General features: G+C 41.8%; 1 protein-coding gene across 1 annotated transcript in view; it reads right to left on the bottom strand.

The window, feature by feature from the left end:
• PDGFRB (platelet derived growth factor receptor beta) overlaps positions 1-14,876 on the bottom strand; it is a 132,593-nt gene that overhangs the window by 40,772 nt on the left and 76,945 nt on the right. The window contains exons 7-11 of the mRNA XM_069763587.1: positions 10,737-10,926; positions 8,593-8,708; positions 6,902-7,025; positions 5,211-5,431; positions 4,199-4,293 (exon numbers count right to left, since the gene is read on the bottom strand). Of these exons, the coding sequence (XP_069619688.1) occupies positions 4,199-4,293; positions 5,211-5,431; positions 6,902-7,025; positions 8,593-8,708; positions 10,737-10,926 (746 nt within the window). The remainder of the gene's footprint in view (positions 1-4,198; positions 4,294-5,210; positions 5,432-6,901; positions 7,026-8,592; positions 8,709-10,736; positions 10,927-14,876) is intronic.

Genomic DNA, 14,876 nt, shown 5'->3' with positions numbered 1-14,876 from the left:
TTCCTTTATGTTGCACCAACAAACAAATTATCTCTTTTTTAAAAAACGTTCTGCTGCTTTCCATAGTTTTGCAGACCCTCCTTTTTAATGGCATCCGTCAGAATATTTGGGGGTGTTTGTTGGGTAGACTACTCTACTGCCACTTACACAGAAGAACAATTTATGCAATTTATGGTTCTTGGCTTATTTGATGCTTCAGTTTTTTTTTGCCAAGAATAAAATGAGATCCAAATGGGAAAAGATTATATTCGAAGACCTAGAAATGTGGGCAAACAATGTGTCACAACTACCGGTGTGTAACTATGATATATTCAGGTATACATAGACCACAGACAGCAAACTAAAAAAAGACAAAAAAAATCCATGAATAAAATTTTTACTACTTTTCATTATCTACTATATAATTGTCTAAGGGTCACTTCCGTCTGTCTGTCTGTCACGGATATTCATTGGTCGCAGCCTCTGTCTGTCATGGAAATCCAAGTCACTGATTGGTCTCGCCAGCTGCCTGTCATGGCTGCCGCGACCAATCAGCGACGGCCACAGTCCGATTAGTCCCTCCCTACTCCCCTGCAGTCAGTGCCCGACACCCGCTCGATACTCCCCGCAGTCAGCGCCCGCTCCATACTCCCCTCCAGTCACCACTCACACAGGGTTAATGCCAGCGGTAACGGACCGTGTTATGCCGCGGGTAACTCACTCCGTTACCGCCGCTATTAACCCTGTGTGACAAAGTTTTTACTATTGATGCTGCCTATGCAGCATCAATAGTAAAAACATATAATGTTAAAAATAATTAAAAAAACAAAAAACCTGCTATTCTCACCTTCCGTAGTCCGGCGATGCGCTCGCGCCTGCCGCCAGCTTCCAGTCCCAGAGATGCATTGCGAAATTACCCAGAAGACTTAGGGTACCGTCACACAGTGGCATTTTGATCGCTACGACCGCACGATCCGTGACGCTCCAGCATTGTAACAATATCGCTCCAGCGTCGTAGACTGCTGTCACACTTTGCAATGTACGACGCTGAAGCGATAATTTCATGACGTATGTGCGATGTAGAAGCCGTTGGTTACTATGCGCACATCGTATACAATATCGTGCACACCTTTGTTACACCATGCGATCATGCCGCCACAGCGGGACACTAGACGACGAAAGAAAGTTTCAAACGATCTGCTACGACGTACGATTCTCAGCGGGGTCCCTGATCGCAGGAGCGTGTCAGACACAGCGAGATCGCTGGAACGTCACGGATATATCGCTGGAACGTCACGAATCGTGCCGTCGTAGCGATCAAAATGCCACTGTGTGACGGTACCCTTAGTGGTCTCGCGAGACAGCTAAGTGATCTGGGTAATTTTGCAATGCATCCTGGGAACGCAAGATGGCGGCAGCCGCGTGCGCATCGCCAGAGGTTCACTGGATCTACGCTGGATCCCACCGGGTGAGTATATAACTATTTTTTATTTTAATTATTTTTTTTAACAGGGATATGGTGCCCACACTGCTATATACTACGTGGGCTGTGTTAGATACTGCGTGGCTGCTATATACTACCTGGCCAGTGTTAGATACTATGTGGGCTGTGTTCTATACTGCGTGGGCTGCGTTATATACTGCATGGCTGCTATATACTACGTGGGCTGCGTTATATACTACATGGCTGCTATATACTACCTGGCCAGTGTTAGATTCTATGTGGGCTGTGTTCTATACTGCGTGGGCTGCGTCATATACTACATGGCTGCTATATACTACGTGGGCAGTGTTATATACTACGTGGCTGTGTTCTATACTGCGTGCTATATACTACGTGGCCACTGTTAGATACTATGTGGGCTGTGCTATATATTATGTGGGCTGTGTTATATATTACATGGCAAGTGTTACATACTACGTGGGCTGTGTTATATACTGCGTGGCTGCTATATACTGTGTGGGCTGTGTTATTTACTGCGTGGCCTATATTAACACATCGGGTATTCTACAATATGTATGTATGTATATAGCAGCCACATGGTATATACCACAGGCCACGTAGTACTCCTATATACTACGTGGCCTGTGCTATATACTATGGGGCTGCTATATACATACATACATATTCTAGAATACCGATGCGTTAGAATCGGGCCACCATCTAGTTTTCTAATATGAGACTAAAAACTTGTGGACAAAGCACTTTAAAGGGATGGCAAATATCCAGTGCCACAATTTCCTAAGGGTTTTCCAAGATCTAAACCCTCAGGAGAAACCTTATAGTAGCACTGAAACAGTTCATTGACTGGGATCATCCAGGACTTTATAATCCCTAAGAATCTGTCTGTAAGATTACTCACCCACCCTCCAAAACCTCATACTATATATGGACATGCAGGTCTTTGAAAGCTAAGTACATAGACACCTTTATATCTTCTATCTATTGCTGCATTTCCAAGAAATGAGTGTTTTAATTCATATTCAGATGAGGCATTACGTGCTCAGGGCGTGACGGTGCACTTACCAAGCCTCTGCCTCGTGAAGTTGTTTCCCCTTCCCCAGCATTAGAACCCTTAGTTTGATTCATACCTCATTATGTGACATCTAGCATTGAATTTAGACAGTAATTTATCAATCAATATAATGATGGGAAGAGGTAGCAGTGGACCAGGAAGTACTCTGCCGTACCAAGAGCACTCAACGCTTCATTGGCATGTTAATGAAAATCCTGTTTTATCGGGAATGCAGCAACAGATAGAAGATGTAAAGGTGTCAATGGATTTACATTTCAAAGACCTGCATGCCCATATATATGTGGTTTGGAGAGTTGATCTTACTGACAGAATCCCTTTAATCCTTTCAGTGACTAGTCCAAAATGGGCTTCAGCATTAACTCATTTTCTGTACTAGACCCATCATTATTTAGGCATTGTTTGGAAGCGTTATTTGTAATTAAATGACAGTATCTAGGCAATGAATGGTGATATTTTGTGTGCATTGTTTTGAAGTATTATTTTTCATTTCATGGCAGTATTATTTGGGCTTTTTACAGAGATATTATTTGTCTTGTATGGCAGTATTACGGTATTTGGACAATGACTGGTGATATTTTCTAGGCATTGTATAGAAGTATTATTTATCATTGCATGAATGGTAGCACTATTTGGGTATCATATGGAAGTATTATTTATCTTTTCAGGGCAGTATTATTTGGGTAATGAATAGTGGTATTGTGTGGGCATCATATGAAAGTATTATTTGTCTTGCATGGCAGTATTTTGTGGGCAATGAATGGTGATTTTGTGTTGGCATCATATGAAAATATTATTTGGTTTGTATGGCAGTATTATTAGTCATTGCATGAATGGCGGTATTGTGTAGGCATTGCATGGAAGTATTATTTTTCTTTGTATGGCAATATTACTTGGGTAATGAATGGTGGTATTGTTTGGGCATTGTATGGATGTGTTGCTTGTCATTGTGGTAAAATATTTCTGCAATAATATGGCAGTATCTTGGTAATGAATGGTGGTATTGTGTGAGCATTTTTTAGAAGTATTATTTGTCAGTGCATGACAGTAATGTTTGTATTGGGCATTGTATAGCAGTGTTATATGACACTATGTGACAGTATTATTTGAGCAATGAATAGTGGTATTAGGTGGAAGTGTCGTTGTATGGCGGTATTAGGTACAGAATAATGATATTGTGTATCCATTGTATGGAAGTACTGTATATGTCATAGTATGACAATAATTATGCAATAAATAGTGGTATTGTGTAGACCTTGTATTGAAGTATTATTTGTCATTATATGGCAGTGAATGTCCATATAGAGACATTGTTAGAAGTGTTATTTGTCATTGCACGGCAGTTGTATTTGGGCAATAAATAATGATATTATGTGGGTACAGTATGGAAGTATCATTTGTCATTATTGTTGGGCAATCAATGGCGGTATTGTATGGATACTATATTTGGGTAAAAACATACATACAACATAAATGATCATATATACACTGAATTTTATGGCCACCTTGTTGGTGGGGTCAGAGATGCTTCACTACTTGTCGCCCAGGGGCCCATTTTCCATTAAACCTGCCCTGCCAGTAGAGGAAAAATTTGAGATCTAGTATTAAAATGTTCACTGAACTAATATAATATCTTGATAAAAAAAAACCTTCATCAACATATAAAACTAATACAATACACATACCTTTCGCCAGAGAACAATCAGGATTATAAGGAAAATTAAAAACAGCACGACCAAAGCCAGAACAGCAGAGATTAGCATGACTTTAAAGGTTAAATCTGGAACAAATATAACAAATATACATATAATAAGAAAAGTATAAAAAATAATCACAGTTTACAGTAATGTTTATTTTTTACCCAAATGCAATTAAATATAAGATTATGCGCCTCTACTGTAAATTATAGGAATGTTAGAAGTCACCGGGCATATCCATGACCAGACAAAATCGGGAAACCAGAGGCTAAGTAGTTTTATCCCGGTCACAGAACTCCAAGGTGACTTCTAATATTCTTATAGTAGCGGTACATTTTCTCCTGCATGATATAGACATATTTTTTTCACCTCAATTCATATAATTTTGGCAATAAACTTTTAAAGGATCTTTGTTTTCCTGTACATTGCTGGCTGCCGCATGAGTTAACTGAGAATCTGTCAGTGAGCTCATTCTAATGGATAGTTTGCAATCTTTTCCAGAGCTCTTTTTATGACCTGATAAAAGTGCAGCTCAACTTTGATGTGGCCTGTGCTCACGAATCAGAAGAAAGGAGTTCAGATAAAGACAGATAAAAGAGTTACAAACTCCTCAGAAGATGCTCCATGACAGATACTGTGATTTGTCCTGATGAAGAAGTTTAAACTTTGAAATGCTTTGACTATTAAACGTCCTTCTTTAGATTCCTGTCTTCTCATCGTCCTCGACAACAGCGCAGGTTAATCAATTTGTGTTCCGTTAGCCACTCCTAACATTTCTACTATGCCTCTCATGGATATCTTCCTTTTTTCAGCCTCTTGATGGTATGTTTCACTTAAATTGAGAGCTAATGTGACCACATGTTGTGGGTTCACAGCAACAGCTTCCAAAATGCAAATGCCAAACCTGGAATCAGCTCCAGACCTTATATTTCTGAACCTAACTGTAAGTACAAGTTTTATTTCCCCTTATATGTTCCCATGAAAATAGTGACATACTCACAGTGAGGTACAAGTGTCACATCTCTGTGATGTTCAACTCCGAGGTCATTTTCCCCGGCGCAACGCACTGAGAGCGAATCTCCCACACTCCGGATATGTAGGACACTCTTAACTTCATACGTTCCGTATTCTGGCTGAGTATACGTGGTGTTCATATCAAACTCCATCTGTGATGCTATGTGGTCCAGGGGCTTCCACAGCTCCCAACTTTTACTGCTACATCTGAGGGTGTAAAAGGACGGGGAAAAAATAAATAGGACAACTTGTATGTCTTTTTCCCAGCTTTTTAAAACATACAGTGTCAATATAAGGGGCGCTCATGTTCTTATATTACGGTGTCCAATACTTTTTAAATATTTCATTTTAATTTGACCTCTCCTTTTAATCAGTAGTTTGAAAAAGTTATAAAATCTAATTTTTCAAAATACTTTTTCATTTTTTTTTTTTGAAAATTTGATCTTATTACTTTTTAAAACTATTTACTAAAAGTAGAAGTGAAATTAAAATTAAGGGTTTTTTTTCCTCAACCGTATCAAAAGTTTACCCCGGGCCCTATTCAAAATGTTCAAAGTATTTATTTTTATTGAGAGTTTAAAAATGATCTGCTACTAGGTGAAAAGTGGGCAGTTTTTGCTTTTATTTTTCCTTCTTTTGCCCAGAGTATTCTGTTTTGTTAGATTCGCTACATGGTTCCAGACACATGGGTTTTTTAATTTAGTGCTAATTCTTATGGTCTCCATATGGGGTGTGGTTCACATGATCATTGGGGGGAGTGTCTTTAGGCTTCTTTACTATAAAATTCTCAGAAATGGCCCTGTCACGACTGTTGTCGGGTGTCCTGGGACCAGGGATTCCTTCCCTGTCCCTAATGCTAGGGGCACCCTAGCTCGCCCTGATTACTTCTGATGGTGAAGACACTGGGGCCACGTACCTTGCCTTAGCTTCTGACTCTGCCCTCAGTCTGTACCCCTCCCCCAGCCAGGGAAGAGGAGAGTAGTAGTGTACCATAATACACCAACTAGACTAACAAGGTAATACGAAAAGGGGTAATCGAAAATACTAATCTTACAAATATACTCACACATATAAGAGAGTTATACACTGGGAAGTGGAGGATGGGGTGAAACCAAAGCAGGAGCAGGAGGGGAATTAGCGTACACCCAAAACATAGCAACAGTCTCAGATAAATCCACAAGGTGCCTTCTCAAACAACAACCACAAACCACCATCTCCTAACCATGCAGCATATGCTAGCTCTGACAATGAGTGCTAGCCAGGGCCCAGATTATATAGGAGATGGGAGTGGCTAACAGTGAACAGCTGAGAGCCTTAATGAAGGAAAGCTTCCAAGAGCTCTCAACTGAGCAGATTAACCCCTGCAGTGCTAAAACAAACCTTAACCTTTTAATATGAAGGTGAAGTGCTTCTAAACAGTGCAAGAGTAGGAGAAATCAGACTCTGCAGCCTCCTGGCTCCTCTCTGTTGCGGTAAACTCGTGACAGCCCCATTGGAAAAGACCATAAAAAAATGGTGCTGAGATGAGACCATCTGACCCCACCCTAGTAACTACAGCCAAAGCTACCACACGCTCCTTTAAAAACCCATAATGCTTTGCCTTCTGCAGTAATGCAGCACTGCAGTTATGCAGCTTGTATGGCGAAATATCAACAAGACCAATGAACTAAGACTTACCTTTTTATTTCACTGCAGAAGAACCAGGTGATGTTTGGCATTGGCATACCTTTGCCCACGCATGTCACTAACTGTCCACCATTTGCTGGATGAGTGTCAATTATTTCCTGAATTTCAACTGGAACTAAAAATGTAGAGAAAGTTTTTTTTTTTTTTTTTCATTTACCAGTTTCTCTTTTTGGAATTGCAAAAAATTCAAAACATGAAAAATGAAAGTAGTGTTTGTAAATAGGAAAGCTAATTCGCTATTTAAAACGTAACCGTCATTTTAAATTATTTCATAAATCAATAGTGAAAATAAACTTTATAATATATCTTATCAGAGAAATCTGCGTCTTTCGCTCCTGGATTAATCTTTAATTCTCAATTCATGGGTTAAATCTGTCACAGCTGTACTCAAAAAAGACTGAGATAAGGAGATGACAGTTGGTGCTTTTAAAATTCTATGGAGAAGGGAGGAGGAGGGAGGAGCTAGAGGCCGACACAGACACATTCTGCTGCAAATTCTCATGAAATGACAGTTACATTCCGCCATAGAACTTTATGAGCACCAACTGATATCTCCTATCTTACTAATGGGAAATATAGATTCACTAAATACAGATTTTTACCATGAATGAAAGATCATTCCAGGAGGAGAAAGAAGCGAATTTCTGTAATAAGATATGTTATATAGTTTCTTATTTTCACGTGTACTATTGAGTTATGATAATAAATGAAAAATGATAATTACTCTCCTATTCTGCAGTGCTCAATACTGTAATGGTAAAATGCTGGTGGCCAGACATTAAAGGGGTTGTCTTGCTTGGGGGTACAAGAATAACCTCTTGGCTTACAAATACTGATGTAAAATACTGACCAAATACTGCTAGTGTGACGGCAGCCTAAGAAAAAAAAAAAAACCATCACCCGAGAAACAGAGGTTTTCCAAAACTGGAAAAAATAAAAAATAAAATAAATAAATAAAATAAATAAATAAAAAAAAATTCCATAAAAAATCCAGAGAAAATACAACCCGAAAGGCATGAAAAAATGTAACACAGCAATGTGAATGAAAACATAAAAAAATAAGCTTACTCAAATATGATGAAAAAAAATGCTGCATCCTGAAAGACAAAATCTGCAGAACCTTAAAGGAGTTAAAGAGGTGTCCACTACTTTATCATTGATAACCTATCCTTAGGATGGGTCATCAATGTCTAGTCAAGGTCTGACATCCGGCGCCCCTGACAATAAGCTTTTCTTGGTGTTGGCGGAAATGCTCAATTCCGGAGCTGCTCCATCATCTGTGTAGTGGCCGCGGCCGGGTACTGCACATCCTATTCAAATCAATAGAAGGGGAATGTGCAGTACCCGGCCGCGGCCACAATCATAAGATGGAGCACTTCCGCAATTGAGCACTTTCGGCAGGCAGCCGCCACTGTCACTGAGAACAGCTGATTGGCGGGAGTGGCGGGAGACTGGCCCTGTCCGATCAGACATTGATGACCTACCCTAAGAATTGGTCATCAATGATTAAGTAGTGGACAACCTCTTTAACTTGATAATTGAGGCGGTATCATATATTTGATTGGCCGATATATGCCTAACATTAATTACTAATTGCAAGTGATCACCATTGACATGAATCCAAATATTTAACCCATTTTATAATAAAAAAAAGTAAGAAGCATAAATAATATAAAGCTCACCATTAATTTGAAGGTCAAAAGAAATTGTTTGAACATCGTCTTCGTTCTGTACCCGGATTGTGTAGTTACCGCCATCTTTTTCTTTCACTCTCACAATGTTCAAAACACTGGCGTACCTGGAAATATAGTCTGTCAGTCCTTGTCCTATCGCCAGTAAATACAATGATGTATAAAGAGAGATTGAAATGAAAACACAAGGTGAAAAATGACCAGATTTTGCTGCTGTTCCCCTTGCTATGCCATTTTTCAAAAAATCCACCGCAGGGTTCCAGAGATATGGGCCTTTTTATTCAGTGCTACCTTTATCTTTAAAAGGGGGCGTTACAGAGCATGCCTACAGACACGCCCCAGAGGAGCCTAAAGACACGCCCCAGAAGAGCCTAAAGACACGCCCCAGAGGAGGCTACAGACATACCCCAGAGGAGCCTAAAGACACGCCCCAGAGGAGCCTACAGACACACCCCAGAGGAGCCTACAGACACGCCCCAGAGGAGCCTACAGACACACCCCAGAGGAGCCTAAAGACACGCCCCAGAGGAGGCTACAGACATGCCCCAGAGGAGCCTAAAGACACGCCCCAGAGGAGCCTACAGACACACCCCAGAGGAGCCTACAGACACGCCCCAGAGGAGTCTACAGACACACCCCAGAGGAGCCTAAAGACACGCCCCAGGGGAGCCTACAGACACACCCCAGAGGAGCCTAAAGGCACGCCCCAGAGGAGCCTACAGACACACCCCAGAGGAGCCTACAGACACACCCCAGAGAAGCCTAAACACACGCCCCAGAGGAGCCTACTGACACGCCCCAGAGGAGCCTACAGACATGCCCCAGAGGAGCCTACAGACACACCCCAGAGGAGCCTAAAGACACGCCCCCAGGGAAGCCTAAAGACACGCCCCAGAGGAGCCTACAGACACGCCCCAGAGGAGCCTACAGACACACCCCAGAGGAGCCTAAAGACACACCCCAGAGGATCCCGTGAGCATTGCCCACTTGTTAAGACCTTAAAAATTCCCACAAATAAAAAGACTCATATCTCTGGTAAGATACAGCTTTTTTTTTTTTTGTTAAACCATCACATTCAGGGGAGCATTTTAATGTGTATAACAATAGTTGTATTTATGTATTCATTCATTGCCATGTGCTGATGCATTTTGCTAGTATGTTAAAGGGCACTTGTCATCTTGGAAATGCTATGTTTTTTAAGGGCTGCAAGTTATAGAGAGGTAGAATCAAAGTAGTTTGATATATAGGTTTGTGAAAAAGATTTGGCATAAATTCCTGCCAAATCCCTTTAAATCCATGCCCTTTCAGATCTTAGGAGTCCAGTGGGCGGTCCTATAATTCAGTTACAGCTATTTTTTAAACTCACACAGCCCTACGGGGAAGGCTGTCAATTATTGCCTGATATTGGCCACTGGATCCCCAAGCCCAAAATGATCAAGAATTTATATCAATAAATTACAAGTCATATTGAACCTTTCCCCCCCAAACCTATATATCAATGTTCTCAGCTTCCTCTGCTCTGTTCCATGCTGCCCGCTGATTGAACAACATGTTCCATGTGACAAGCTCTTTCCAAAGCAGATCTATCTTCAGATATCACAATGCAAACTGCATGTATAATTAACTAGAACTCTTAGACCAGATGACACTGGTGTGCTTACTTTCAAAATCCATGCCAAGATGATTGATTGTATAGTCCTCAAATTAAAAAGTGGATTTTAATGTTAGGCAGAGAAATTTTCACAATGGGCTATACAGCCATTCTGACATGCATTTTTTTTATAAGTAAATACACCAGCCTCATCAGGTTTAAGACATTTGCTTCAAAAAGTGCCCTATGTTATTTATTTGTGCTATTGATTTTTACTTACTTGCAGCAGGGTATGTGCTCATTTTCTTTTTGGCTTAGGTTTATACAGTATTAGTTTGCTCAATTCCAACACATGCCAGAAATGGCGCTGCCTGGATTGAAAACTGACATTAATATCTAAAGATCCAAGGAGTAACGTGTTTCATTGTGGAGATTGACATGTCAAGGTGAGGAGACTTTTAAGCCTTGCAATGCTCCTCTTGGAAATATGTCCTCTTCCTCTCTCATTTTTTTCCGAATATTCTAAAAGTATGGAAACACTTACTTGTTCTCAGAAGTGTTCTTATTTGCGACAGTAATTTGGCTCTTGGTATCTCCTGTTAGCGAGGCGCCATTTTTCAGCCATTCGATGGTAGGTGGAGGATAGGCTTCGATTTGCACCTCAAGTGTCATACTCTGGTGCAAGTTGGCTGTTATCTCTGTTTCTTCGGTGACGAGTGTCACAAAACCTTTTTCTAATCGAATAAATAAATACAAAGGATTTCAGTGTTAAGTTCCAGGCGGCATTATTTCGACGAGCAAATTCCCATTCAATTAAACACAGCAATATTAATGATATTTATCCAGGCAGTTACAACCATGTTCTTATGAGAACAATGATGGAAGCTGTACCACTAATAAGATCAAACTTTCCTCCGCTGTTCCGATTTTGCCACGACAATTGCAGAAAAGACATAAAAAAAGGAGCAGATAACCCCAAAGTGTCTGTTTTGGGGGCATTCTCAGGGTGGGACTTAAAGTGTAAACATCATTTTAATTTTTATTTCAGAAATCAATAGTACATATGACAATAAGCAACTTTGTGATATATCTCATCAGAGAAATCTACTACTTAGTCCCCCTGGACTGATTTTCACTCCCAATTCATGGTAAAATCTGTATTCAATAAAGACAGATATTCCCATTACTGAGATAGGAGATGACACCCGGTGCTCATAAGATTCTATGGAGAGGGGAGGAGCTAGAGGCAAATACAGACACCTGGTGCTCATAAGGTTCTATGGAGAGGGGAGGAGTTAGAGGCAAATACAGACACCTGGTGCTCATAAGGTTCTATGGAGAGGGGAGGAGTTAGAGGCAAATACAGACACCTGGTGCTCATAAGGTTCTATGGAGAGGGGAGGAGTTAGAGGCAAATACAGACACCTGGTGCTCATAAGGTTCTATGGAGAGGGGAGGAGTTAGAGGCAAATACAGACACCTGGTGCTCATAAGATTCTATGGAGAGGGGAGGAGTTAGAAGCAAATACAGACACCTGGTGCTCATAAGGTTCTATGGAGAGGGGAGGAGTTAGAGGCAAATACAGACACCTGGTGCTCATAAGGTTCTATGGAGAGGGGAGGAGTTAGAGGCAAATACAGACACCTGGTGCTCATAAGGTTCTATGGAGAGGGGAGGAGTTAGAGGCAAATACAGACACCTGGTGCTCATAAGATTCTATGGAGAAGGGAGGAGTTAGAGGCAAATACAGACACCTGGTGCTCATAAGGTTCTATGGAGAGGGGAGGAGTTAGAGGCAAATACAGACACCTGGTGCTCATAAGGTTCTATGGAGAGGGGAGGAGTTAGAGGCAAATACAGACACCTGGTGCTCATAAGGTTCTATGGAGAGGGGAGGAGTTAGAGGCAAATACAGACACCTGGTGCTCATAAGGTTCTATGGAGAGGGGAGGAGTTAGAGGCAAATACAGACACCTGGTGCTCATAAGGTTCTATGGAGAGGGGAGGAGTTAGAGGCAAATACAGACACCTGGTGCTCATAAGATTCTATGGAGAGGGGAGGAGTTAGAAGCAAATACAGACACCTGGTGCTCATAAGGTTCTATGGAGAGGGGAGGAGTTAGAGGCAAATACAGACACCTGGTGCTCATAAGGTTCTATGGAGAGGGGAGGAGTTAGAGGCAAATACAGACACCTGGTGCTCATAAGATTCTATGGAGAGGGGAGGAGTTAGAGGCAAATACAGACACCTGGTGCTCATAAGGTTCTATGGAGAGGGGAGGAGTTAGAGGCAAATACAGACACCTGGTGCTCATAAGGTTCTATGGAGAGGGGAGGAGTTAGAGGCAAATACAGACACCTGGTGCTCATAAGGTTCTATGGAGAAGGTAGGGAGCAGTAGTAGGGAAGGTCTAGAGGTCAATGGGTGGGCCATGACTAGGTTCTCCTACCAATATCATTCCACGTAATGGGAACTTTTAAAGCCCCCTGACTGTACCTAAATGCTACCATAGCGGTGCGCTGGCCAATTTCTTTATTTTCATAAAGTGTTTGCTTTAATAGAACATCATTCTGTCGAGAACGAACTTTTCAAATTAAGAAATGTGTGGATATCATCCTCGCTGCTGTATAAAGGAAGGTCCAGGCGTATTGAAAATAGGGAATGGTGGTTTATTCTCAACGCGTTTCAAAGTCACTAAGACTTCTTCCCCAGGAGACGCTATAACCTGAGGAAATCTTAGTGACTTCGAAACGCGTTGAGAATAAACCACCATTCCTTATTATCAATACGCCTGGACCTTCCTTTATACAGCAGCGCGGATGATATTCACACATTTCTTAATTTGAACGCCCTGATGTGGTCCCTGTTCTGACCAGTGGATCTGCTGCTGCCGGCAACTCTGAGGAGTTTTCATGTCATAATTCTAAGAAGCATCCGGGGGGTGTAAACTCATTTTATATCTTGAACTCTCCATCGGACAAGACCCTATTTGCGTCCTTGTCTCCTGCAGTATTTCTTGTTGAGAATGAACTTTTATCCTGCAGCAACGCAAACATTTATGAGGCAGGATAAGTCCGGCAGACATCTGTCACCCATAACTAGTCCTGTTTTGGACCTTCTAATATCACATGTCTGGTCCCTGGTTGACCGTCTGAATACAATACTTGTGGTAGGACGTCATGCACATGGAGGCATGATGAGAAGATCTGAGGCAGGACTAGTCCGGAGGAAGAGACGTCCCAGTGGACTATCCTGCCTCATTAGCATTTGTGATGCTGTAAAATTATGACTGAAAAATTGTCTCTTAAAACACCTTATTAGAATGGAGAAATTGGCATGTATACTGGTAAAGTAGCGGTTGGAACCTGTCACCTTTATATGGTTGAAATGTTGGTGTTTCTCCTTGCCTCTTCCCTCTAAATAAATCTAGTCTTTTATAGCCAACTGGGAGTGGTCTTGAATAAGATGAACACAGAGAGGAGTTGAGCACCACACCCACTTGGCTAACAAGATGAGATGTACATACAGGGGAGTGACCGCCATATCACGAGGAAGGAGAGGCTGAGGAACAAGAAGGAAAACAATGGCAGATTCAGGAGATCAGCGGCATTTACACAAGATACAAATCATAATTTTTGGCAAGTGACATGTCCTCTTTTAGTATGAATAAGTACCCCGAATAAGAGTTTGGACAAGTAGAGGTAGTTTGGTGTCCTGGAAATATGGCTCCTGAATGTATGTCATGTGTGGACATATTGTCATGCCTTTGGCGCTCATGTCCCACATTAAAGGGAACCTGTCACCTGAATTTGGCGGGTCCTTTTTTGGGTCATATGGGCGGTGTTTTCGGGTCTTTTATTAACCCCTTTTTTCCCGCTGGCCGCACGCTTGTCGCGAAATTGACTTGCCGTTGATTCGCTTTCCTCCCTAGTTAACGCGTGCGCAAAGCAATCTTGCCTTGCGCACGTGCAGTATGCTTTGCCCAACTGTGGGCAAAGTCGAAAACCATTAGGGCGCATGCGCCGGTGCACTATGTCCCGGAACACAGCAAAATACTTCCGGGACAAGCATACTGCACGTGCGCAAGGCAAGATTGCTTTGCGCATGCGTTAACTAGGGAGGAAAGCGAATCAACAGCAATTTCGCGACAAGCGTGCGGCCAGCGGGAAAAAAGGGGTTAATAAAAGACCCGAAAATACCGCCCATAAGACCTAAAAAAGGATCCGCCAAATTCAGGTGACAGGTTCCCTTTAAGATTCCTACTACGTACTCTCATTTAAAGCTTTGGCCCCATACAGAGCACACTCACAGACCTCCATCTAAATAAAAAAATATGTCCCAGAAAAAGAAAAAAAAAGAACGGCACTAGGTAAGGCGATATTCGATGGATGGTAGGACAAAATGCTGCACAAGCCGATATCTCACGTGACCATGAAGCGGTGGTGGTTTCAACTCGCACTGCGGTTCTCAACCAAAAAGTAATCCATAATGAGAAATATGAAGAAAAAGAAATAGTGGCACTCACCAAGCGATGCCTTTAAAAGTCCTTTTATTCTCCCACTTAGTGGGGTGAGGACATACCTCTAGGGCTTTGGGTGTACACGAAGGTGCAAGGAGCAAACAGGACGACACCCGTTTCGTGTGACACCTGGTCCCGTTGAAGCGCAGTCGGCGCAAAACGG

This window comes from Ranitomeya imitator, chromosome 4, assembly GCF_032444005.1.
Source record: "Ranitomeya imitator isolate aRanImi1 chromosome 4, aRanImi1.pri, whole genome shotgun sequence".
NCBI classification, from domain to species: domain Eukaryota; kingdom Metazoa; phylum Chordata; class Amphibia; order Anura; family Dendrobatidae; genus Ranitomeya; species Ranitomeya imitator.
The sequence above is the reverse complement of the archived record's forward strand: the minus strand, read 5'-3'. Positions and strand labels throughout refer to the sequence as shown.